This window comes from Tetrao urogallus, assembly GCF_951394365.1.
Source record: "Tetrao urogallus genome assembly, chromosome: 1".
Lineage (NCBI taxonomy): Eukaryota > Metazoa > Chordata > Aves > Galliformes > Phasianidae > Tetrao > Tetrao urogallus.
Window position 1 is genome coordinate 139374078 of NC_136813.1, and position 22756 is coordinate 139396833.

Sequence of the window (22756 nt, forward strand, 5' to 3'; positions counted from 1 at the left end):
AAAAGGGGCTTTGCAAAGCAGCCCGCGCACACGCGAGCGCCACGAGCCTCCCCGCCGCCGCCGCCTCCGCCGCCGCTCGGAGGGCGAAGGGAGGGGGGGGTCCGAGCCGCCCGGCTGCCCGCCCGCCCGCCGCCCTTCGCGGCCGCTCTCCCTTCTCCGTCTTCCGCGCGTGACGAGCGGGAGCCGCCGCTCCTCTCTCTCTCTCTCCCCCTCCCCTCCTCTCTCTCTCTCCACCTCCGGCGGGGGGCAACGGGGAGCGCCCCCGCCTCGCACGACGCCCCCGCGCCCATGGCCAGCGGCAGCCCCGCCGGGATGGCCAGCGGGCAGCCACCCTTCCTGCAGCCCGCCTGCTTCTTCGCCGCCGCCGTGGCCGCCGCCGCCGCCGCCGGTCCGCCGGGGCCGCCCCCGGGGGCGCCGCCGCCGCCGCTCCCGCAGCTGAGCCCGGCGGGCGGGCGGCCGTCTCCCGGCGGGAAGCCCTCCGCGGCACGGGCCGCAAAGCGGCAGCGCTCGGCCTCGCCGGAGCTGATGCGTTGCAAGAGGCGGCTCAACTTCAGCGGTTTCGGCTACAGCCTCCCGCAGCAGCAGCCCGCCGCCGTAGCGCGGCGCAACGAGCGGGAGCGCAACCGCGTCAAGCTGGTGAACTTGGGCTTCGCCACGCTTCGCGAGCACGTCCCCAACGGCGCGGCCAACAAGAAGATGAGCAAAGTGGAGACGCTGCGCTCCGCCGTCGAGTACATTCGAGCCCTGCAGCAGCTGCTCGACGAGCACGACGCCGTCAGCGCCGCCTTCCAGGCCGGCGTGCTGTCTCCCACCATCTCGCCCGGTTACTCCCACGACATGAACTCCATGGCGGGTTCCCCCGTCTCCTCCTACTCCTCCGACGAGGGTTCCTACGACCCGCTCAGCCCCGAGGAGCAGGAGCTGCTCGACTTCACCAGCTGGTTCTGAGCCGGCCCCGGTAGGTGGGTGCGTGAGGACGGCCGGGGAGGGGATTCCGGCGCTCCCCGACTGCTCTTTTCCCGTCGGTTCTCTCCCCGGCGCGGCTCTGACCTCCGCTCTCTCTCTTGTCGTTTCAGGACGCTCGCGAAAGGGGAGATAAGCGCCTCTCCCGCAGCCACGCTCGCAGAGCACCCCGCCGCCGGCCCACCACCAACTGTTGCGTTTTCCTCTCCCCCGCCGTCGGAGGGCGGTGCGGGCACGGCTCTCGGCGGGCGGCTGCGTCCCCGCGGGGCGGGCGGGGCGGCCACCCTCAGTCCGGAGTCCCGAACCCCTTTCTGTGCCCCGCGGTGGCCCCGAGGAGCCCTTGCCCTGCTGCCTGTCTACTCCGTGCGGCCGCTCCGCGCTCTCTGGACCACGTTTCCCGGTGTTTGTGGAGATGTCGAGATGAAGCTATGCTGTACTCAAAGAACCCCCCCCTCCTTCCCGACCCGTTCCGGAGTCTCCTTCCGTCTGACCTGTTTTTTTTTTTTATCATAAAATGCTTCCAATTTTTTTTTTTAATTATTTTGGTGAATTTTTTTATTATAAGAAAATCTATTTGTATCCTCCCTGACCAGTTTGGGGATATATTAAGCTATTTTTGTACATAAGAGAGAGAGAGATTTATAGAGGTTTTGTACAAATGGTTTAAAATGTGTATATCTTGATACGTTTTTTAATACACGATGCTTTTACCTCTCGGTGTGTAGACATGCGGTCGGCGTTACTTTCCCGCTGCCATCTCGGTCCGTGCTTTTGTCGAGGCCTTGGACTCCCTCCAGCTGTACTTTAGCACCGACGTGTCTTACTTTATAGAAACTTTGTTAATGTATTAATAACGTTATTAAACTGTGTTCCGAGGGAACAACGTTTATGCAGCTATTGTCCAAACGCAGAAGGGCGGCCGTCTGTTTTTGTATGCTGCCTTTTGGGGGAAAAAAAAGACAAAAACAAAAACAAAAACAAGTGATAATACTACAAGTAAGGAAACAACCGGCCCTGCTGGCACTGCCTTTTTCGTATTGCTCTATGACAAGCTCACCAGGCCCTGTATAACCCTGTTTTATACAAACTAGTTTCGTAATAAAACTTTTTTTAATTGAAACGCTCGGCTGCCTGCTGCACGTACTTGTGTTTTGCCACTGACAACAGTGAATGTAAGGATGAAATGTTGAAGGATCCTGTGGCAGAGCTGAGCTACCTGTGAAGTGTTTGTATCTGATAGATGTACCGTGTATGCCTTTATATAAATATGCAAAGATGGAGCGGTATCACCATTGCTTTCTTGCCCTACTGTGCAATCCCAACCCTAAAGGTGATGGATGCTGTGTCACCCTCTGTGTGTCCCTCAAGGGATGGAGCCCCAAAATCAGGTGCTGCGCCCCATCCCTGTGCTGGCCTGGCTGTGTACATAGAGTAGAGGGAGGGGGGAGGAAGGCGGGGTGCAAGGGGAGAAAATAAATAAATACCGTAGTAGGAATGGGTGGCAGCTCTGAGACACCGGGCTTTCTGCACTTGTTATTCTGCCCAAACAGCGTGATCTGCGTGTAAAAGTACCCAATTACCAAGATTCAAAAAGAAATTGGACCCCTGCCCCCCCCCCCCCCCAATCCCCCTCCTCTTTTTCTTCCCCCCCCCCCTTTTTTTGGCTGGCCCGCTTGTTGTCAGTGAGCACGGACGTGACCAGAATCCGCCTCCTGCTCCATGCCCGGCTCCAGCAACATTGCACATTCAGTTGGCGTGCACCAAGCCGAGCGGAAAGCAAAGCACAAAATGCATCTTCCAAAAAGAAAAAGAGAGAAAAAAAGAAAAAAAAAAAAAAAAAAAAAAAAGCCAACAAAGAGCGAAGAGAGCTGCGATGTGTGTGTGTGTATTTGTGTGTATTTGAATGTGTGTGTGCGCAGTGCTATCCGCCCAGCCTCACTGTGCGGGGATGCGTTGCTTTAAAAAGAAGAGGGAAAAACTTTGGTGGAGCACCCCGGGTTCTGTGGCAGGTTGTGTGTTTGTGCACCCTCACGTGTAGATGTGCAGATATGTGTGGACATCTCAATGACGGAGTCATTACGGTTGGAAAAGTCCTCTAAGATCATCCAGTCCAACCTTCCACTTACCACCACTGCTGCCCACTAAACTATATCCCTTAGTACCACATCTACCCTTTCCATAAACACCTCCAGGGATGGTGACTCCACCACTTCCCTGGGCAGGCTGCTCCAATGTCCAATGTATTGTGACCTCTCCACATTGCCTTCCAAGTGCACTCCCTGCAGCCGCACGCCCCAAAGTGACCAGTGCCATTTCCCTGGGGGAGCCTGGGGTTACCCCTCATTGCTCCAATGCAGCACTCCCTGTTTAGGAGTCGATGTTTAGTTATGAAAATAATAACCACTATACACCTCCATCCTTTGCGGCATCTCCCTTTTTATTTACCCACTTTTGCCGGCGTGCAGATAAGGTATGCAAAGAAAGCAGAGCGGGTAATTTATAGCTATGAATATAACATTAGGATAATGTTTCATTCTGTTACAAAGGCGAAATTTCTCTTCCTTGTGTAGACAGGTGTTCTTTTTTGCTCACTTCTGAATAGTAAATATCCAGACTCATTAAACTAAAGGCAAAGTTACGCCGTTGTTCACTACAATGCGTAAGGCCGGCTCCGAAATTCCCCCCCTCGGCCCCCCTCCCGAAAGAAAGAAAGAAAGAAAGAAAGAAAGAAAGAAAGAAAGAAAGAAAGAAAGAAAGAAAGAAAGAAAGAAAGAAAGAAAGAAAGAAAGAAAGAAAACACACACAATTTTACTGAAGATAGGGAAAGGGCAAAGCAGGATTGGGGTAAATCTCATTACATCTGCTCTAATCGCTTAGCAACACAAAGCCCTTTTCTTGTATTAGTGCGGAGCGCCTTTCAGCGCTGCCTGACAGACAGTATTCACTTAGCATCGGCAAACTCCATAAATCAGGGACTTCTTTGGGCGTAGGAGAAGTTGTGGAGCTGCTCGGGGCTGGGGGGTGCGGGTTTGAGGGGGGGCTGCAGCGAGGAGAGGGCTGCAGATGGAGCCGGGCCGCGTGTTATACACTGACTGACCTCTGGATGTATTTATCGTCACGCTAGAAATGCGGCCCGTTAACAAACAAACGCTTCTCCCCTCCCCAAATCGGGCCGCTTGCCCTTAGCCCCGCTCCCCAGACTTCCAGGTAGGAGTTGGGGGAGCTCCATTCCCATCCCCACGGCTCTGCATCCCGGAGAGACCCCACTGCCATAGCACTGCGAGCCTTTTTCAAAACTTTGTTATCCTTTTTTTTTTCTTTTCTTTTTTCCCCCTTTCCCCCTTTTTTCTCCCCTTCCATTCCTTTTTTTTTCTTTTTTTTTTTTTTCACTTATTTTTACCCCCCTCCCCCCCCCCCCCCCTCCTCCCCCTCCCCTCTTTCCCGCCGCTCAGCTCCTGCCTTTTGAATGCTCTCTCCTGGGGGGGGGGCCGCCGCGGCGGGCAGGCAGCGGGCAGCGCTGCCCCCGCGCGTGTCACACCGCAGCCTTTCTGCCGGCGGGGGGGGGAAGCCCGGCAGGCTCGGGGGTGGCGTGCGCCCGCCGCAGGTGCCGCCCGCTCCCGCCCCGCACCACCGCGCAGCCCCGCGTTTCCCCCTCCCGGGGCACACGAACAGAGTGAGCACCTGCATCTCTCCGGCCATAGGCAACTCCGTCACTCGGGACACGCAGGGTCTTACCGCCCCCCCTACCAACGCCCTCCCCCAGCCCCCCGGTCAGTCCCAGCGAGCCGCAACTTCTTGCTCCTCGAGCGGGCTCGCTTTTGGCGTGTCAGCCCGCACAATGCGGGGCTAATTCCTGCTGCAAAAGGCAAATGGTGAGGAATCAATCGCGGGCTTTATGCGTTCGAAAGAGATGATGGTGTTGGGGTTGGGATTTTTTTTTCCCCTTTAATTTCACGTTGCCCACCCCAGCCCGATTTTTTTACTGCTCCTTACCCCCATCCTGTTAATAATCCCATGCAGGCGATTGCAGACCGAGTTAAATCTATCATTTGTATGCGCCTGAAGATTAATTTCCCCATGTACCAACTCAACGGCATAGTTATCTCTTGAACAGGGAAAACAGTTTGGCTCCATTGTCGGGTTGCCAAGACCGCCTTTTGAGAAAGGGAGCCCGGCTCGCCTCTGATCAAACTCAAAGGTTAGTTAAAAGACAAAAACAGCTGAAAATCTTCATGAATAATGCTGTTTCCCCGGCCCAGTGTAGTGCAAGCGCACATTTCAATGCCAGAGCATTTTGTTATGCTGCTCGCCTAAGTCAGAATTTCACAGAAAAGGCAGAGAAGAAAAGCTCCAACAATTAGAGGGGGCCTGTCAGAAAACATTAACGCCTTCCTCGCCCAGCCTGTCAAGCGTGCTGGAAATAAAAAAGTGGCATAGCGAATCGCACCTCCACCCTCCGGAGCTGCGGGAGGGAGAGGGAAGGAGGGGAGGGGGGCAGCCGCGGAGAGATAAGCGGACAGGCCGGGCTGCAAAAACAGCTCTGCAGTTCGTCCCTAGGCTAGAAAAAGAGGGGAAAAGAACCTGCATCTGGATGCTGTCTTTACGTATTTCTCTCTCTGTTTCAGGCACCAAAATGACATTTTCTCTCAGGACAGTAATGCACGTTCACACCATCTCTGGGTGCCTTCAGCCTTTCCCTGCACTCCCCTGCAATGTTCTAGTGAGATGTATGGTGAAACAGCCACACAGCACAGCTCCTACACCTTCTGTATTCCGCTTCCTCCAAAATCTGGCGTCCAAGTTTCCATGCCATGTGGATGCCCGGTAGTGATAGCTTTCAATAGCTCTGTGCCTTTGACAGTAGATATTGCACTAGGGAAAAAGAACTGTACATATGATTATTGGGTCTGGGGTACATTTTTAATGCATTTTCCTAAAACAACAACAACAACAAAGAAAATCTAAAGAATGAGATATACAATATAATATGCAATACACAGTAAGGATGGTGAGGTACTGGAACAGATCTCCCAGAGAGACTGTGCATCCAGCTATTGAAAGCCATCACTGTCTGTATGCAGACATACAGGCTTGGGCTTTCCTGGTCAAAACAGGGATTTTTCCAAGTATTTACATTACAACAGAATTCTGCACCTGTATTTATATGGAAAAAGTTTTTTACCGTCAGGATGGTGTGGCACTGGTACAGGTTACCCAGACAGGTGGTGGATACCCCATCCCTAGAGACAATCAAGGCTGGAGGGACTCTGAGCACCTGATCTAGCTGTGGGTGTCTCTGTTCATTGCAGGGGAGTTGGACTAGGTGGCTTTTAAGGTTCCTTCCAACTCAAATGATTCTGTGATTCTTACTGTGAGCAAAGTCCCAGATCACCACTTGAATCTGTTCTACGCTCTTGTTGCATTTGCTGTCCCGTTGCACATACCTGCCTATGTCAATACTGAGGAGCAGATCAGTACACCACAGCTTCTGTAGGCAGCATTTGCTGGGGGGTGGAGGGTGGGAGATAATACTATTGTGAGTTATGGGCATTATGTCACATGTGTGTTGAAAAAAAAAAAAAGACAGCATTACAGGAAAATATTGAATGCCTAAAAATAAGGAGTGTCTCCAGCCCTATAAGAGGTAGGATGAGAGGTAATGGCCTCAAGCTGTGCCAGGGGAGTTCAGGTTGGATATTAGAAAACATTTATTCTCTGAAAGAGTGGTGCTGCGCAGGGAGGTGGTGGAGTCACCATCCGTGGAGGTGTTCCAGAACTGTGTGGATGTGGCATTGAGGGACGTGCTTAGTGGGCATGGTGGGGATGGACTGGAGGTTGGACTGGGTGATCTTAAAGGTTTTTTCCAATGGTAATGATTCTGTGATTCTATATCCCATGGCAAAGGAGCTCTGGCTATAGTGATGGGATCTTTGTCTCCTTTGTCTCATGCACACCTTGGGACAGCACAATGCAAACTGGTGATATGGAGCTTGCTTCCTCTTCAACATTCAGCTGCTCTGCAGCCAGATGTAGCCCCAAAAGGATGTAAGAGGATAAGGAACTTCCCTGAGGACTGGTGCTTTCATGGGCTGACACAGACAATGAGTGGGTAAGGGGAAAGTTTCCTGAGATCTCCTTCTCCGTCTACCTTGGTAGATATGTTAGTCACAGAGGGAGACAGTGGTAAAAATTCAAGGAAGGGGGTGACAAAGGGAAAGCTGCTTTTTGTGATGAGACATAGTCTTGAGTTGAAGCTGTGTAGGTACTGCATATAGTTTGGTCCTGGCTCAGTCTGTTTTAGCCTGTGAACTAGAAACATGAGACAGAGACCATTAGCTGTTCCTCACACGTGCCCACGGGTGTGTAACGCTGGGAGAACATGCAAAAGGTGACAGGGAGAGGAGATCATTGAAACTCTGACTCTGTTCTTGTGCAAGGTTCTATGGAAAGAGCCAGTGCATGTCAATGCCCCGGCAATACAGGAAGCAAGACAACTCATGTTTCCTTTTGAGTCATTCTGAGCACTTTCAATCTTTGTGATCTTCACCTAACCCCCAGGAAAGGGACAGTCACAATACTCTTTTTTTCCAGAAAACTTAACTTCTCAAAAACATTCAGGCAAACATCTTTATGTTGTCCTCTGTGTTATCTGGAAGATACTAGGGAGAAAAATTCCTTTGAAAACGTGACCTATCAGGCCATGTGTTTCAGTCTTCCCATGGGCCCTGCAAATGATTGCCACATTCAAGTTGCCCAGGTTTTCTGCTAGTCATTCATCTTGCAGCAACACATTGCTTTCTTGCTTTCTGCTTTTATAATCTCTTGATGGAGATTGAAGTTAAACGCTTGGGAAGTTGGACTAGATAACCTTTAAGGGTCCCCTTCCGATTAAAATGATTATATGATTCTATTATTCCATTATGTAGGATTCCCAGTTGCTCTGGGGAAGGAAAAACAAAGACTGCAAAGACTCTTATAGCCAGCCCTGTTTGTATAGGCCAGGTCTTAGTGATAGGGATCGTGACTGCCTCCTGAAGAAGAGCCCAAGCTCATTTGGTCCAATTTTACAAAAGCCCATAGTTTCCTTTTGGGATGGGGTCATCCCACTTTCCCACTGCCACACTGCTTTCTCCCCTCTTCCCTCTTGCTGTCAATTGGAGCTGTGAGCTGCTCCAGTTTGTGCTTGTTGCACAGCAGAGCTTTATTACTCTTGAACAGGAAAGGAAAAGTCCTATATTGGTAAAGTGTGAAATGCAGTTTTGACTGAAAAAGGAATCCATCTCACCAGGATTATACTGTGACAGCACAGATTAAACCCCTTCCATATGGCTTAAGATAGGCTTGCTTTTACTTTCAGGTAACAATGCATTGCTAATTAAGTGGCGATGACATTTCTAAATGGCTTAAAAAAAAAAGAAAAGAAAAGCCACCTGTACATGAAATAGAGACAGTCAAGCAGAGGGAAGACATTCATCAGCGTTAATAATACTGGAAATCAGCAGTCTTTTATCGCTACGATTTGCTTTGAATAGGAGATGGAATTTGTTTGATTTGTTACTGAGTAAACAATAATTCACGTGTGCACTCTGAGAGGTGAATGCAGTGCTCCTGAAAGACACCCGAGTGACAGCACGGGAGAGCAAAGTCCCATGTCCTGTATCATATCAGGGACAGCACGGCAAGGTGTCTGCCCTGCTGTGCTGGGGTCTTGCACGAGGCTAGTGGAGCAAAGCGAGGTGTTTGTAAGACCTAAACACATGCTTCAGCACCTCTCTTTTGCATCGCCAAGGATATCCCAACAAAGAGTTGGCACAGAACTCACAGTTCTTGCCACATCCATTACTGTGCAGTCATTGAGTGAGCAATAGGTTTCAGAACGTACAGGGGATAATTTCCAACTGTTGGTCTACAAGGCACTTGTTTACTGATAACGCTTTCAGTCGTTCAGATGAAGAGAGTTCTTCAAAAACTTGCTTGAAGTTTCCAAGCGCTTTCTGTGCACATTCCTCCTTGCCACACAAATTGTGCCTGGAGCTGCTGACTCAAGAGGCTCAAGAATAGGCTGTGGGACACATTTAAGTAACAGTGATGCATCTCATGCAGTTTTGCCCAGCAGAGGGCCCTGTAGAGCAAGGACAGTTGTCTGACTGGCAGTACTGCCCCCCAAAAAACCCAAATAATCCTAGTTGCCTCTCTTATGTCTCTCTCTCACTGGTAGTGTTGCCACAAGATGAACACAAAAGTTTCATGTAATCCTCACAGATTTTGCATGCTCAACGGTTTGAAGTTGGAACTGAGCATCCAGGTAAAGTTCCAGACATAAATGCCCACGGATGAGCCCAGCAGGACCTTGTTTCTTCTGCCAAATTTTTGCTTTGTTCTCCTCCACTTCTTTGCCCTCTGTTCTGTCTGGGGCCACAGCAGCTTCAGAGTTGAATGAGCTTGAATGAGCTTCTAGGTTACATACCCCGCTGCATAAGTCTTCATTGAGGCATTTTCACCACCCTGACCAGTATGGTGAATGATGGAGACCTGCGAGCCAAGGCAAAAGCACAGTCCTCACTTTCAGAATCCAAATTCCCTTGGACTTCACCAAAGATTTAGGGCCTACCTTTTACGGGTATGATGGTGAGAATGATGGCCAACTTCTGCCTCTGAGGTCAGTGAACCTGTAGAAGGTGGTTAAAAATGCTGGTGATTGCTCCTGATGTAGGAGAAAGAGGGAAGAAGTGGACCTGAAGTATCACAGGATGCAACACAAGAAGCAGGAGTAGAAAGTCACAGTAATCAGAAAAGAGAGGGAGGCTCCCCACCTATCAGCCATGCCACTCATTGCTGGATGGGCACCAGCACGGAGCAAGGATACTGAGGAGTAAATCAGGAGCACAATGAATCGGCATCAGTAGGCAGACACGTCCAAAACCAGCTTCCTACAGCCCAGAACAGGGCTGGAGGCTGCACTTGCCCATCTTTAAAATCCACCCATGGCTTTATCCTTCCATCTAAATGGTTCCTTTCCTAAGATATGTTTTCGCCATCAACAACACCGCATGGTAATTGCCACAAAGGGATTATGATGTGTGAACAGACAGACATAAAATAGCTGCTGACAGAAGCAGCAAGTGAACCTCCTTCCCTCCTCCCCCCCTCCAAATTCCTTGTCAGAAGTCCACTGCGGCTGAAGTGGCAGGTGATGAGGACAATGACAGGTCCACAAGGGGCATTCTACTCAGATGAACTTGTCCCTTGGCTCTCTGCTCAGCCAAATTCTGTCTTTCTTGGCACATCCCTTTTAGTTACCACTGCTCCTTCTCACTCTCTGTGTGTGGAGCTGCTACTGACCAATAGAGCATTTATAAATAGAACAATGTTTAATTAACACAACAGTAGGACAGACTTGTTGAAATACTTCCCAGACAGAAGGCAAGAGTCCTGACAAGGAGACTATTCTGAGAATTTTAATGAATCCTTCCAAATTGGGACAGCTTCCATATACCTACATTGCAATGACTAATTTTGTTTGGTGAAATTGTATTGGTAAATTCTGCAGGGTGACAGTAACACTGGAGACCAGTGAACTGAATAAAGTCACCGGGTGACTGTGTGAAATACTGCCTACAGGATGGAGCAGGGCATTTATTGAATGTACTACTGTAGTGGGTCCGAGTGCCCAAAAGCCCACATCAGATCCAGCTACAAATGTAGTTTGCATAAGGCAGGCAAAGAAGCAATTAAATAACCCAAACAAGGATCTAGCTGTGCCAGATGCCACCACAGCATGAAAAGAAGTAAGGCCTGCATGACTGCACAGCCACTTCTGTGAGACATGACCCGGAGGGAGCATTTGCCTTATTAACATCACCGTTAAATACATGCCTTCTAGCTGCCTGCTGCTGCAATTGAGATAATTCACACCTATCCTTGCAATCGCTTTGCTGAAGAAAACAGGAAGTTGAAATTGGCTCCCTCAGTGATGTGCCAATATAAAGTTTCCACCTACTTCTAATAGCAATGTGTAAAATGTGAATCAATGGACACAGGAAAGACAAGGTTTACAGTGTCAATGCATTCTGTTAGGTCCTTCCCTCTCTCTGCTCTGTAAACTCTCCCTTATCTTCCAGCACACTGGATACCATCGCCAAGTTGGTAGCCTTAACTAATAAATACTGATGAACTCAGAAGTTCAGAAACAGCTTCATGTCCTCCAGGATCCTACGCAACAAAGTTCCCATCTTCAATGGCAGATAGGTTATTCTTGACTTTGCCAGTTTACCTGTCCAGTAGTCACTTGAACAGCAGTTCAAGAGTTAGCAGGAAACAGTCTACAGACCCCCTTCTTCTGATTTGGTCATCATTCATTTGAGACTGTTTTACCAAAAGACCTACCTGTTAGTGGACAGATTCAAGATGCACATTATCTATCCAGGAAGCCTGATGGAGCAAGTTCTCTCCTACGTTATTGCATTTTGCCTCCCTTGAAGACGTGATCCTTTTTTTTTCGAGTAGACCACACTGACTGTTGAAAAATGCTGCACAACACTCCAAATCAAATAGTATAGCAAGATGAGTTTTTGGGAGTATTTGTTGGAATACTAGTAAATATAGCCAAATACAGGTTTTGGTGCATTATTTCATACAATCTAGAATAAAATCAGCTCTAATTTATTGGGGTAAGCAAGATTAAGAAAGCTAACAAAATTACTACAGAGTATTTTAATAACTCACAAAGATTTCACTGACATGGAGTGACACACAAACTGCTTGCTATAGGCTTTGGTTTCCTGTAGAAAAGAGATTGGGAAGAACTGTTCTTTCAGCTGCTCCAGATGCTGCTGCACTTAGAGGTGCAAGTTGTGAAAGCACTGACTATTTTTATCCACGTGCATCTGTTTCCTGTTGTATTCTTCCTTTTGCATAACATCGAGTCTTGTCTGAAGATTAACATAGGGCTTCACTCCCAGACAAAAGTGCTGGCCACCAATAAATCTATCTCCAGCACACCTAGCTCCATTGGTGGGCGTATAATTAAAGGTAATGAGCTTGACATTCCCCTTAGCTCCAGCTGCCATAGCAGCGTGTGATGAGCCCTGCTCTATGGACTCTGGCTCTCATGCTAAAACACCATTGAGAAGTGAGACGGCATGCCCCTGAATCTAATTTACTTCTTAGCATCAGCTGGCCCCAGATGATGGAAAGTCATCTGTATGGAGGGTCAAGTGGTATAAACAGCTCCAAATCTTCCTTCTGCCTGAGGATTTGGAGCTGGTAAGCCACAGGGCACACAGGCACAGACTGATGGGGGCACATCAGTGGAGCAGGCTCTGCAGGATAATTCCTTCAAAGCATCTCTTTTCCTGGATGAGGAAAAACTCCCCTTAACTGCATCCCATCAGCGTTTGTAATTTAAAGCAAATTCAGTGCAATAGGCCAGGTTCACTGAAGGAGTTAATCTGCCATTGTAGTGACTTCTCTTCTGATGGAGTAATTTTCCTAGCTCCTTAACCACACATAACACTCTATGTTCTTTGTAAGATATCAAGGAGTTTTAGATCACATTGTAGTATGATTTTCTTTTGAGAAAGAGAACTGGGGAAAAGGTATGAACAGTCCAGAAGGAGCCAATGTCAAAGGCTGAGGGGAAAAAGAAGAGAAAGAGGAAACTGTGATACTACCTTCCAGGCAGTCCTTCAGGACCATGACAGCCACAGGCAGTGCTATTGAATTCAGTAGCCTCCAAAAGATTTTCTTCTTCCATGGACGTGTTGTATGCAGCATTAAGCTGTGGATGCACATAAAATAAGCCTGGCCAATGGGAAATTTTGAAAGATTCATCTGTTATATTCAGTGCAAGGGTTTGACTTGCCACCACTAATAGATACTAATAGAGGCATGCCTTTCTGTGTTCTGAAGGACTGTGGTCCTTGGAGAGAAGGATGGAGACATAAGCTCGGTTTGGGAGGAGTGCTGTTTCCTGTTGGGAATGTAGAAAATGATGGTCATGTCACTTAAGGATGTACTGGTCCTAAATCCAGAGATGCAATAGTCCAGTAGAAACATCATGGACAGATCCACAGCTGAAAAACTCAAAGCTACTAGTAGGGTTGGGGGTATATAGTCATGATGTGTTCAAGCTTATTTCTACAGTTGCTCTTTAAGAGCAGTAAAGACACAACCATTAAATCCAGTGAGACTACTTGAGGAGCAGGAAGTCTTCCTGAGTAAGTAACAAGGGAAGAATGAGACCCATAGGATGTGACATATGAGATTTTTGATATTTCTCTTTCTTTAGCTATTATCACCTCTCCCAGTGTGGACAAAGATCTATTGGTGAAGCTGTTCTCCTTTTCTGCTGGGATGACAAGTGTGAACGGAGGTCTGATAAAAGTATACCCTGATTTGAAGTGGGTTGTGAGTAGGATCTGGTCTAATTTTTCATCCTGGTCAAATAATTTTATTTAGCTCAAAACTTTCTTTAAGGAGAATGAGCTCAATTAAGAAAACCACAACAACACAACTTTTAAAAAATACCATTGTTATTGTCCATGTGGGTTTTGGGTGGGCTGTGGAAATTGATTTACGAGTCAACCACTTTTCTCTTTTCTTGCCATCTCTCGCTTGAGTGGTCTGTAGGCCTTGGCCCTTTCTTTCACTCAAGGAGAATAAGGTTGTCTATGGAAGAGGTCAGCATTTCAAATTGGTGGAGTTCAACTGCACAAATGACATAGAACTGACAAGAAAAGACAGGGGGTTTGGAGGTCATAGACTGCATAGGTCCTGGTTAGGGTTTTTGCTTTGTGATGGGACCTGGCACCAAAATGAATTAAATAACAGGCTTAAGGACTATTGAGGGAGGGCTGAATGCAAATCAAAGATAAGTAGAAGTTTTCTTTCCTAAAAGGGGAATGATTTTTTTCCTTACCTCCCCCTTTCTATATCTGCACAGGCAAGGTCTGCATGTTAAACATGATTTAGCAGGCATTATTCTGGAGCCTTTTCATCAGGTTTCTGCAGTGATTGCCTATCTTGGCCTATGATTAATGATCTGCTGTGCAATTTGGAGGCTATAATGACTCAACAATCCACACACAAACTATATAGTCGCATTCCTTTTGCAGATTTGCCAAGCTGTTACCAAGGGGCCCACAACCAAGCAGGATTGTTAGAGAGATAGCTAAGCATTTCTGCAAATGCCATTCTGCCCTTATCTTGCTGAGAAGTGCGTTGGGCAGCAGGCTCATTTACAAAATTCAAAGCCTAGATTTCAGCGGTTCCTTTAAAAAAAAATCTGGACTGAAATAATCATTAAAAAGGCTGGTAAGAAAAGATCTCACTACATGGCTTCTCAGTCATTATACAGACAAAATACTTTCTTTGTTTCCAAATTTTGAATCTAATTAATTGAGGCCTAATGCTATTAATGCAGTTTGAAAGAGAAAAGTTAATCTTTGAGAAATCCACAGCAATAATGAAATCTGAAAATCTAAGCAGATTTTGAAGCAAAAGCTTTGTCTTCATCCAGTTTCCATATGGGAATAGGTTATGAACATTTCTCTATAGATTTCAATTGGATCTTCATCCAGTCAAAAACTGTTCTTAAAACAACCATTTTATAAACTTTTTTTCATTCAAAACATGTAGCTTGATGAGAGTCCCTTCAGAAAATCCATGGTTCCTTTTTGCGACGTTGTTTTCAATAAAAATAAATGTGAGCAGGGAAGGTGAGGACAGAGCTACGTGTGGATCCAGCTTTCAGAAGGACTTCAGTTACCTCATGAAAAAGATTACAGTATAATCTCATTATGTTTCTTCTACCATTATTAATTATTAGATGCAGCCTGTACAAATCAATCAACCAAAGGAGGTCTGGTATTATTTCACTGTGGTTACTTTTAAAGATCCATTCAGTCTGAGGTTCCTTTTTGTCAGACTTGAGGAAAGGAGAATTGAAGGAGCACGGAGCAGACTCATCCAGTACATTGTATTATTATTAATATTATTGTTGTTATTGTTAACATAATCACCACTGCTATTATGGAAGTGCCTGGAAGCTAAAATTCCACTGTGCTATTGCTGAACACTTGTAACAAAATTGTACTGTCATAATAAAGGACATCTCTTATTCTGATATTTAATGCTCCAAGACACTAATTTTGAGATGTCTTCATGGTATCAGACACAGACTCTCCATATCCAGGCTGAAGCAAAACCAGAACACTTTAGTCTATGTCCAGAGTTAAGACCAAAGTGTCTCCAAGCTGCTTGGGAAGAAAGCCTTTTTCCGCTGCAAGAAATAGCAACCTTTCTCAGAGCCATCACAGTTTCCTACTGATGCGCATGAACAAGTCAGAAATCTAGGATATGGGTACACTCTAGCAACACAGAATTTACCCTTGCATCTCTGCATAGAGGGGGTCACCCATAGTCCCAGAGCCAACCTGGAGCAATGCACCACAAAGGTACTACTTTTGTGGGTTTAAACTAATCCTTTCCCCCAGTACATACACACATAAATAAAATCAACTGTGAGCACACTGCTGTACAGCAACGATAGTGCTGCTGTGCACTTAAGTCTATTAATCTATGAATGGCTGTATAACTGATGCTGCCTTCAGGGCAAGAGATGGGGTCAACAACCTTTAAATGGTGCTATTCTAATTTGTGGTTATCATCCCTGAAGCAGGGGTTACATAGAACTGCAAGAACTCATCAGGGACTGAAAGATAGTGCCTCTTAAAGAGGCAAAAGCTGACTCCCATGTAGCTCAGCAGGGCATTGGCCTTTGTGAAACATGTCCTACCATCTCAGGGAGTGATACAAGGACAACAGCAAGGAGCCCTTAAACCTCTCAGGATTCACTCTCCGGATGCCATGGCCTCTGAAGGTCAGTACCTGTCTTCTCAGATTGATGACATCTCTAAATCTGCTCAGGACTCCTCTTCTTTGGCTTTGTGAAAGTTAGGACATAGCAAAAGTATGCACTTTTCACACAGAAGAAAAAGAACCAGAGAAGGAAATTCAGAGGAAATATTTTGTTTGAGATTCAGTGGGTGATACCAAAAAGGATAAGGAAATTGACAGACAATGAACACTAACTTAAAACATCCTTAGTTACTTGTATGTGAGTGAAGCTTGCTCTGTACCTTCCCAGCCACACTAGCAGTAACTAGGATGACAGTAAGATGAGGATTCCCACTGACTTAGTTCTCAACTACCCTCTGTGAAAAGCTCAACGCTGAGGAGAAAAACAGTCCCTACAACAATTAACTTATTGGCTTTTCTACTGGAAGCAGCTGTTTGAAATGTGGGATGTGTTTTCTGAGAGACAGCCAACCGCCTGCTAGGCAGGCATGAGGAGGTCATCCTTATTTCACACTGATCATCAGCTCTCAGTTCCTTGTGTTTATTGACCTCAGTCTGAACTGTTGCCTAAAGGTGACTTGGATTGAGATTTTCAGAGGTCATAAGAGTGTGTGAAGACCTCTGTGCCTGAATGCGAAAGGGAACATTTCAAGGCTTTTATTTTCTTGAAGGAGGTTTTCATCACTTTATGTGAAACAAACTCTTTCAAGATATCTCACCCTGAAGATTTGCAATTACTAATCAATTTTTGAAAAGGAGTTTTGCAAATTCAGTCCTATTTCCAGCTATCTGAGCAAGTTGACTTTACACTTGACAAGAACCATGTATATCGACAAATTGAAGCAGAGTGTGGATGAGAAAATCAACCGTCCATCGTATTTCTTAGCACATTATCTAGTCAGATTGGAAGCTTGCTAGAACAAGATCTTTGAAGTGTTTCTGTCTCAAAACGGAAAAACGGAACAGGATCATGAACAAAGAAGGGAAAATTATATAAACCATTTCAGCCTTTAGAAAATGTTCAGCTGAGGTGTGGCTCAATCTTTACTATTGAATACTGACAGGAATGGTAGGCTTTCCTTCCTCCAAATTCTCATCGCAAGGCATTTTTATAAACAGTAATGTCCCAGGCGGTGCTTGTGTATGCATATATCTGCATACTGCTCAGTGTGGAACACCCGTAAGGATGGAAAACATAGAGAAGTAAGCATTCTCTTTGAAACTAGGTGACTCAGTAGTATGAAAGAGGCTATGTCTATAGGGATGTGTCATACCAAGGTCACCATCAGTTCGCATACATATTAAATGTAACTGGTAGACAGAGTTTACGTTCCAAAAATGAACAAAGGAGGAATAAGAATTGCTCCAACTTTGATCTTGGCTAATTTCTATACTTCATGTGTCCCAGGAGGAAATACACTGGTCTTGAGTGATGGCTCAGCACTTCTGGAGTGGCAGGGCTCAAGTTTTAAAGAAGTCAGTGACAAGAATGGAAGTGGTCAGGTCTGGTAGTTTACCTTTCCTTGTGTGTCTTAGCACTGCTCACAGAGCAAGCAAGTCAGTGTTTCTCACTCATCTGTATGCTCACAAATTGCATGTCAAAAAAAAAAAAAAAAGTTCAGAGTTTTTAAAAACACGGCTGCAAGGCACATGCTAATGTGTTTTGGACTCTGTGAGTGACTTAAGCCATCTCTTTCCTCCGATGAGGGAGAAAGTGAGTTTAGGTAAAGGTACTAAAGCTTTAGGAATGTGGACAAAAGTAAAATTTTCTACAGTGCAATGAGAAAAGCATGAATTTCACCAGAAGTGAAAAATCTGTCCCAGAATCACCTTGCTTTAATCACTAGTTCATATGTACATGAAATATCTGAACTAGTAGATCATTTCTTTGATCTAAAAAGAAAAAACAACTATGCTTCTTTTTATTTTTTTCTCCGAACTGATTGGCAGTTGCAGAAAGCATTTCCATGGGTTATTTTGGAAGTCCTGAGTACACAATTTGGTACAAACAGGGATGATCACAGCTATTTCTGAAAAAAGCTGTCCTCAGTAGGACCCCTTGTCCAGAGCTGTATCTCTATGGGAAAGAACATTTTTTGTGCCATTTACAGAAACTTATTTATAATGCCTACCAGACAATTGCAAAAATAGGAGCTAGAAGTTAACCCTTGTTTATAAAATGTATTGAACAATTAGTCAGTTTCTCTGGAGGGAATCCATTTCTTCTATGCCTCATTTTAAGTTTTATATGCTGCAGATAGGTAAAACATGATCATGGGACTAAAATAGAGAAGAACTTGTGAGAGAAGTCTTAAGGAATAGGAACATTCTATTTCCACACTGCCTGTGTGGGAAAGTCCAACCATGTATGTCTCAGAAATTAACATTTTACCCTTCAAATGCTTTTTATTCTGCTTGCTAACTAAATTCAGGGCAAGATGAGTCTCTGTTAGGTCTTGTGTAGTCTATAGGTCTTAACAGAAGCTATTTGGCCAGATTTTCAAATATCAAACTAGTTGACAGTTTTTGCTGTATATGCGTTTGGCCACACATGATAATAGCAAAACTATCATGGAGTAAGTCAAAATATTTTTCTTAGCTAAGAAAATTTGGCTTATGAGAGCTAAACTGGAAATCTGAGCCTCAGATTTCTGTTACCTATTTAAGGGATCAGGATCACATAAAGGGTTAATGTCTGCTCCTCCAGATGTGAACTTCATTAATCTAATCTAAAACATCTTGAGACATAATAATACACATATTTTCAATTACAACAATTATTTAAACAGCCCTAATCTTGCACTTCATGAAACCATTTACATTCACTCTAATGTCAAGCTCTGCAGGGGAATATGTTAACACAGGAAATGCAGCATCTTCTAATTACAGTACTTCTATAAAACAGAAACATAACTGAGTTTATGAAGACTGAGCTGAGAGCACAGGCTGCCCTGTGTCAGACAGGGATGCAGAAGCACTGGTGCTGGTTGCAGACAGGTGGGTATATTATATTTTCTTTCTATGGAGACATCTACATACACGCCTAGGAAAAGATGTACTACCACTGCAAAATGTGCTTGTCATTTTGGAACAAGATGATACTACTTGATTGAGCAGCTTCCATAGTTACAGGTCATAAAAGAATCACTCAACAGCTTGGAGGCTACTGCTGAGAAACAAGTCTCCCAGATCTTATTTAAAATCATGTAATTTCTTCTGCTTTTATTCTATTGTTACAAAATGTGAATTCCTTAGATTACAGTGGTAATAGTAAATAGTAAAATATGACAACAAAGCCGCATGATGCAGACAGGCCTTAGAGAAGGTTTGAGCCATAGTCAGAAAGGCAACTTTGGGTATATGAAGCTCACAAGATAAAATAATAGCGAAATGTGGATGGGAGACAGAAAAGACTCATAATAACAAAATGGCAAACTTGATGGACTGGAAAGCCAATTGAAAAGGAAAGAAGCTAAGTGTTTTAAAGGAGAAATTACTCAGGGATGAAATAATGTCAGAAATAGTGAAGTGAGAGTGGGGAAAAAAATAGGTGAGAAGAGAGACTGATGGGATGGAAACAAGAACAAAACTCAATGAATGAGGGACTGACAATCAAGAGGGATGCAGGGAATGAGTAAAAAAATCTAACATGTAAAGAAAGTGTAGGAACTAGCTACAGTGGACAGAAGAGGTCCATCAAAAATGAGACAATAGTAACTTAGAATCAATTGCTTTGAAAACCAGAATGTCATGCTGATGTACTGAAGCTTTAAAGGATGTGTCTGAAAAACTAGTATAAATTTGCAGATGGGAAGACTACAGGCTACTCTGGACAGGGTGCTAATGCTGCAGCAGTGTGTTATCCTTCATGACAGCAGAACTACATCCAATGCCAGCATGAGTAAATGAATGGGCAGCTGAGAGACACTCACTTTCTATCGAAATTCACTGCTAGTTGGGTACCATGCTGCTTCAACTGCCTTCATAAATCCTGTGCATACCTTCAGTTTTTCTGGTATCTGTTAAGATTTTCCCCATTGGTGACTGTGATATGTAAAAAGGTAGTAAAATGTAGTTGACAACAACACCAGCCTATGCTAAAGTCCTTGATGTGATATCTGCACAAACAGTAAAGACTGTTTCTACCAAGAGCGAGTTGCCCTGAAGAGCTCTTCTGTCACTTCATTACACTCAATCACCAAAATATGAATGCGGCCTTTGGAGATGCAGCAACCTGTTTTCTTCCTTGAACTTGACTGAATTGCTGACTGTCTATAGCTGACAAACTGACTCCAGAAAGGCAAGCAAGAAAGTATGTCCTTCCTGAATAAATGCATGGATATGCCTTCAAACTTCACGTCCACTTCAAGTGATTATCTCAACTGATTGGTGTTCTATTTCAGTGGTGCTACACCCATGCTGTAAAGACTCACAATTGCCCCTCTCTCTGACCCTACACTCCCCTTGGTAGAAGGCCATTCACCAGCAGCCAACACAGCAAGCGCTGTAGTTCTCGTAAGGGCTCTGATACACACAAAGAAATAAAAATCTGTCTTAAAACAGCGAAGGAATCTTTTGTGCAAAAAGTTTCCAAATGTATCAAAAGCTACTCCATCCAATAACAGTCTCTCAACCCACCTGCTAGCAGGAAGGCTGGGCAGTGCAGGGGACTGGGGCTGGGAGGGGGTGATGGGGAGGGATTTTTTTTCAAATTGTAATTGCTTGGGTTTCTGATCCAAGGTAAATGACAAGAAATCGAAAAACACCCCCAACACACATATTTCAACCAAAGCAAGCGCTTGGGATTATTTTTTCCCTTCTGTGTCTATTTGAAGGTATTCTCCTGAGTTGACAAGCACGTGTTTTGGAGACCATTGAAAAGTTTCTGCCATAAATAGAGGAGGCAGCTTGGCTTAAGTGTTGCTAGGGAATACCTGGCAACAGGCAACAATAGTCCTTTTAGAGAGCCCAGGGCAAACAGTGACCGTGGTAATGGGGTGGGCTTAAGGGAGGCTCCTTGCCCAAAGCCCCTCCACTCACACTGCGCCTCCAGCCCTGGGCTGTGTTCCGGAAATTCCCCGCACAAAGCCCCCCATTCAATGGGAGGCGGGCCCGTGCGTGTGCTTTTCTGGTGGGGAGGGGGGTGTGGAGGGAGGGAGGAGGCCTTCTTGCCAAAAAAAAAAAAAAAAAAAAAAATCCAAAGTTTTGTGGGTTTTGTTTTTGCATAGGCTAAGAGAAGCACAGAAAGTGCTAAGTTTGTAAAAGAGGCTGAAAAGGTTCAGAAAGGAGCATAATGGGGCCAGGGAATGCCTCGTGAATTTTGAACAGAGAGCAGAAAAGAGACCCTAAAAAGCAATTAGTGATGCTGCTTGTCGCTGAAGAGGGAGCTTGAAGGAGGTGGGAAGGCGCAAAAGGAAGAGGGCAACTCCAATCACTTAGTAAAGTATGAGTGAAGTGGGGCACAGGGCTGGAGACGGGAGCCTTCTGCGATGCTGGCGGTAGGACGGGAGGGAGGCACACGGCGAGGGCAGCGGCCGAGGCGCGCCGGCAGCCCAAGGCACATGCCAAGCTGTGTCTTGGCGTGGTCTCCTCTCCCCTGCTCATTTCTGTAAAGCTGGGGAAGCAGAGGGCAGGGCTGCGCTCCCTCGGCCACAACGATGCACCTCACATCTCTGCAAGGAGGGCTTCACAGCCACCTCACTTCATTTCCAGAGCCTGCACATACTCCTTCACATCTTCACATTCCTTGTGCAAAATAAAAAATAACACTGTATGCTCATTAGCTGGGAGTTATTAGGAAGAAGGAAAAAAATAGACAAAAAAAAAAAGGGGCTGTCTGAACAGGCCTGAATAGCTATAACCTTAATGGGTTGTCAGAAGTCTGCTGGCAGCAGGGTAAGGGCAGCCAATCCCCCTCCAGTCTTTTGTCCCAGACATTGTTTAGGATCAGTGGTAGCTCATTAGGTCGGGACAGTAATATTTGTAACAGTCCTGCAGGGCTGAGGCTCCAGACCGTATCTTCAGCTGCTTTCCTGCTGTCAGTCTGATTCACAGAGAGGTATTTATCTTGACAAAGATACTTTTGTGGAAAGTGCTATTCACCTCCCATATCCTGATCATCAACCTTTGATGAAAGCTGCTTCTAAAATGGGTACAGGTGAAGCTGGGCACCTTTCCTGCATGTACAGAGATGTGATACAGTGACAGGAAAGCTGTAAAAGCCAAGTTGCTGTGTCCTCGGCTCATCATTTGGCCTTACACTTTGCCTCATTGTATTTTCAGATTTCACCTACAGAGTAGGGATAATCACCCATTTTGCATTGTAGGGGTGGTATAGGAAAAAGTATTAGACTGCAAGTCATTCTGGTAAAAAAACGCTGCAAATTAAATTTTTCTTAGTGGTGTATAATACCCCTCACACTTTATATTTACTTCCGGACTAGCAGCATGAATCTGCTAAGGAGGACAGTAGAGTTAAACCTCCCCTCTGACACCTCTGCTCTTGAAAGCCTGGATGTAGGCTTGGGTCCCATTCGCTGAGAGATCAAATCCCCAGTTTTGGTCATATATATCATCCGACGGTGCCATAAATTCAATATGACCTATTAGCAAAGTGATGAAACTGAAGGATAATTGATCACTGGATATATTTTCTTGTCATTAGGCAACACATTATACATTCACTTGTTAATCTCACCAGTCAGAGAGAGCAAAGTGCATCCTCATTCTCTGCTCTGTCTGAGACATTACTTCAGTATTTAAGGCCCAAAGTTTTCTAAGGAATCTGAGAGCTGCATGCAGCTGCCCTAGATCCCTATTAACAACAAGCCAAACTAACAAATAATGATGAAATGATTTCCTTATCTATTTTGAGTTAGAAAACTGTGTAGACAATGAAGCATTTTCTGAAACAAAGGGGCAAGAACTACTTGTC

General features: G+C 45.5%; 1 protein-coding gene across 1 annotated transcript; it reads left to right on the top strand.

Annotated features, from left to right (window-relative positions):
- Positions 1-288: 288 nt before the first annotated feature.
- ASCL1 (achaete-scute family bHLH transcription factor 1) lies at positions 289-948 on the top strand (the record flags this gene model as incomplete). The annotated part of the gene is made up of 1 exon (XM_079535612.1): positions 289-948. The coding sequence occupies one exon, from the start codon at positions 289-291 to the stop codon at positions 946-948; it is 660 nt and encodes a 219-aa protein (XP_079391738.1).
- Between the last annotated feature and the right edge of the window lie 21808 nt (positions 949-22756).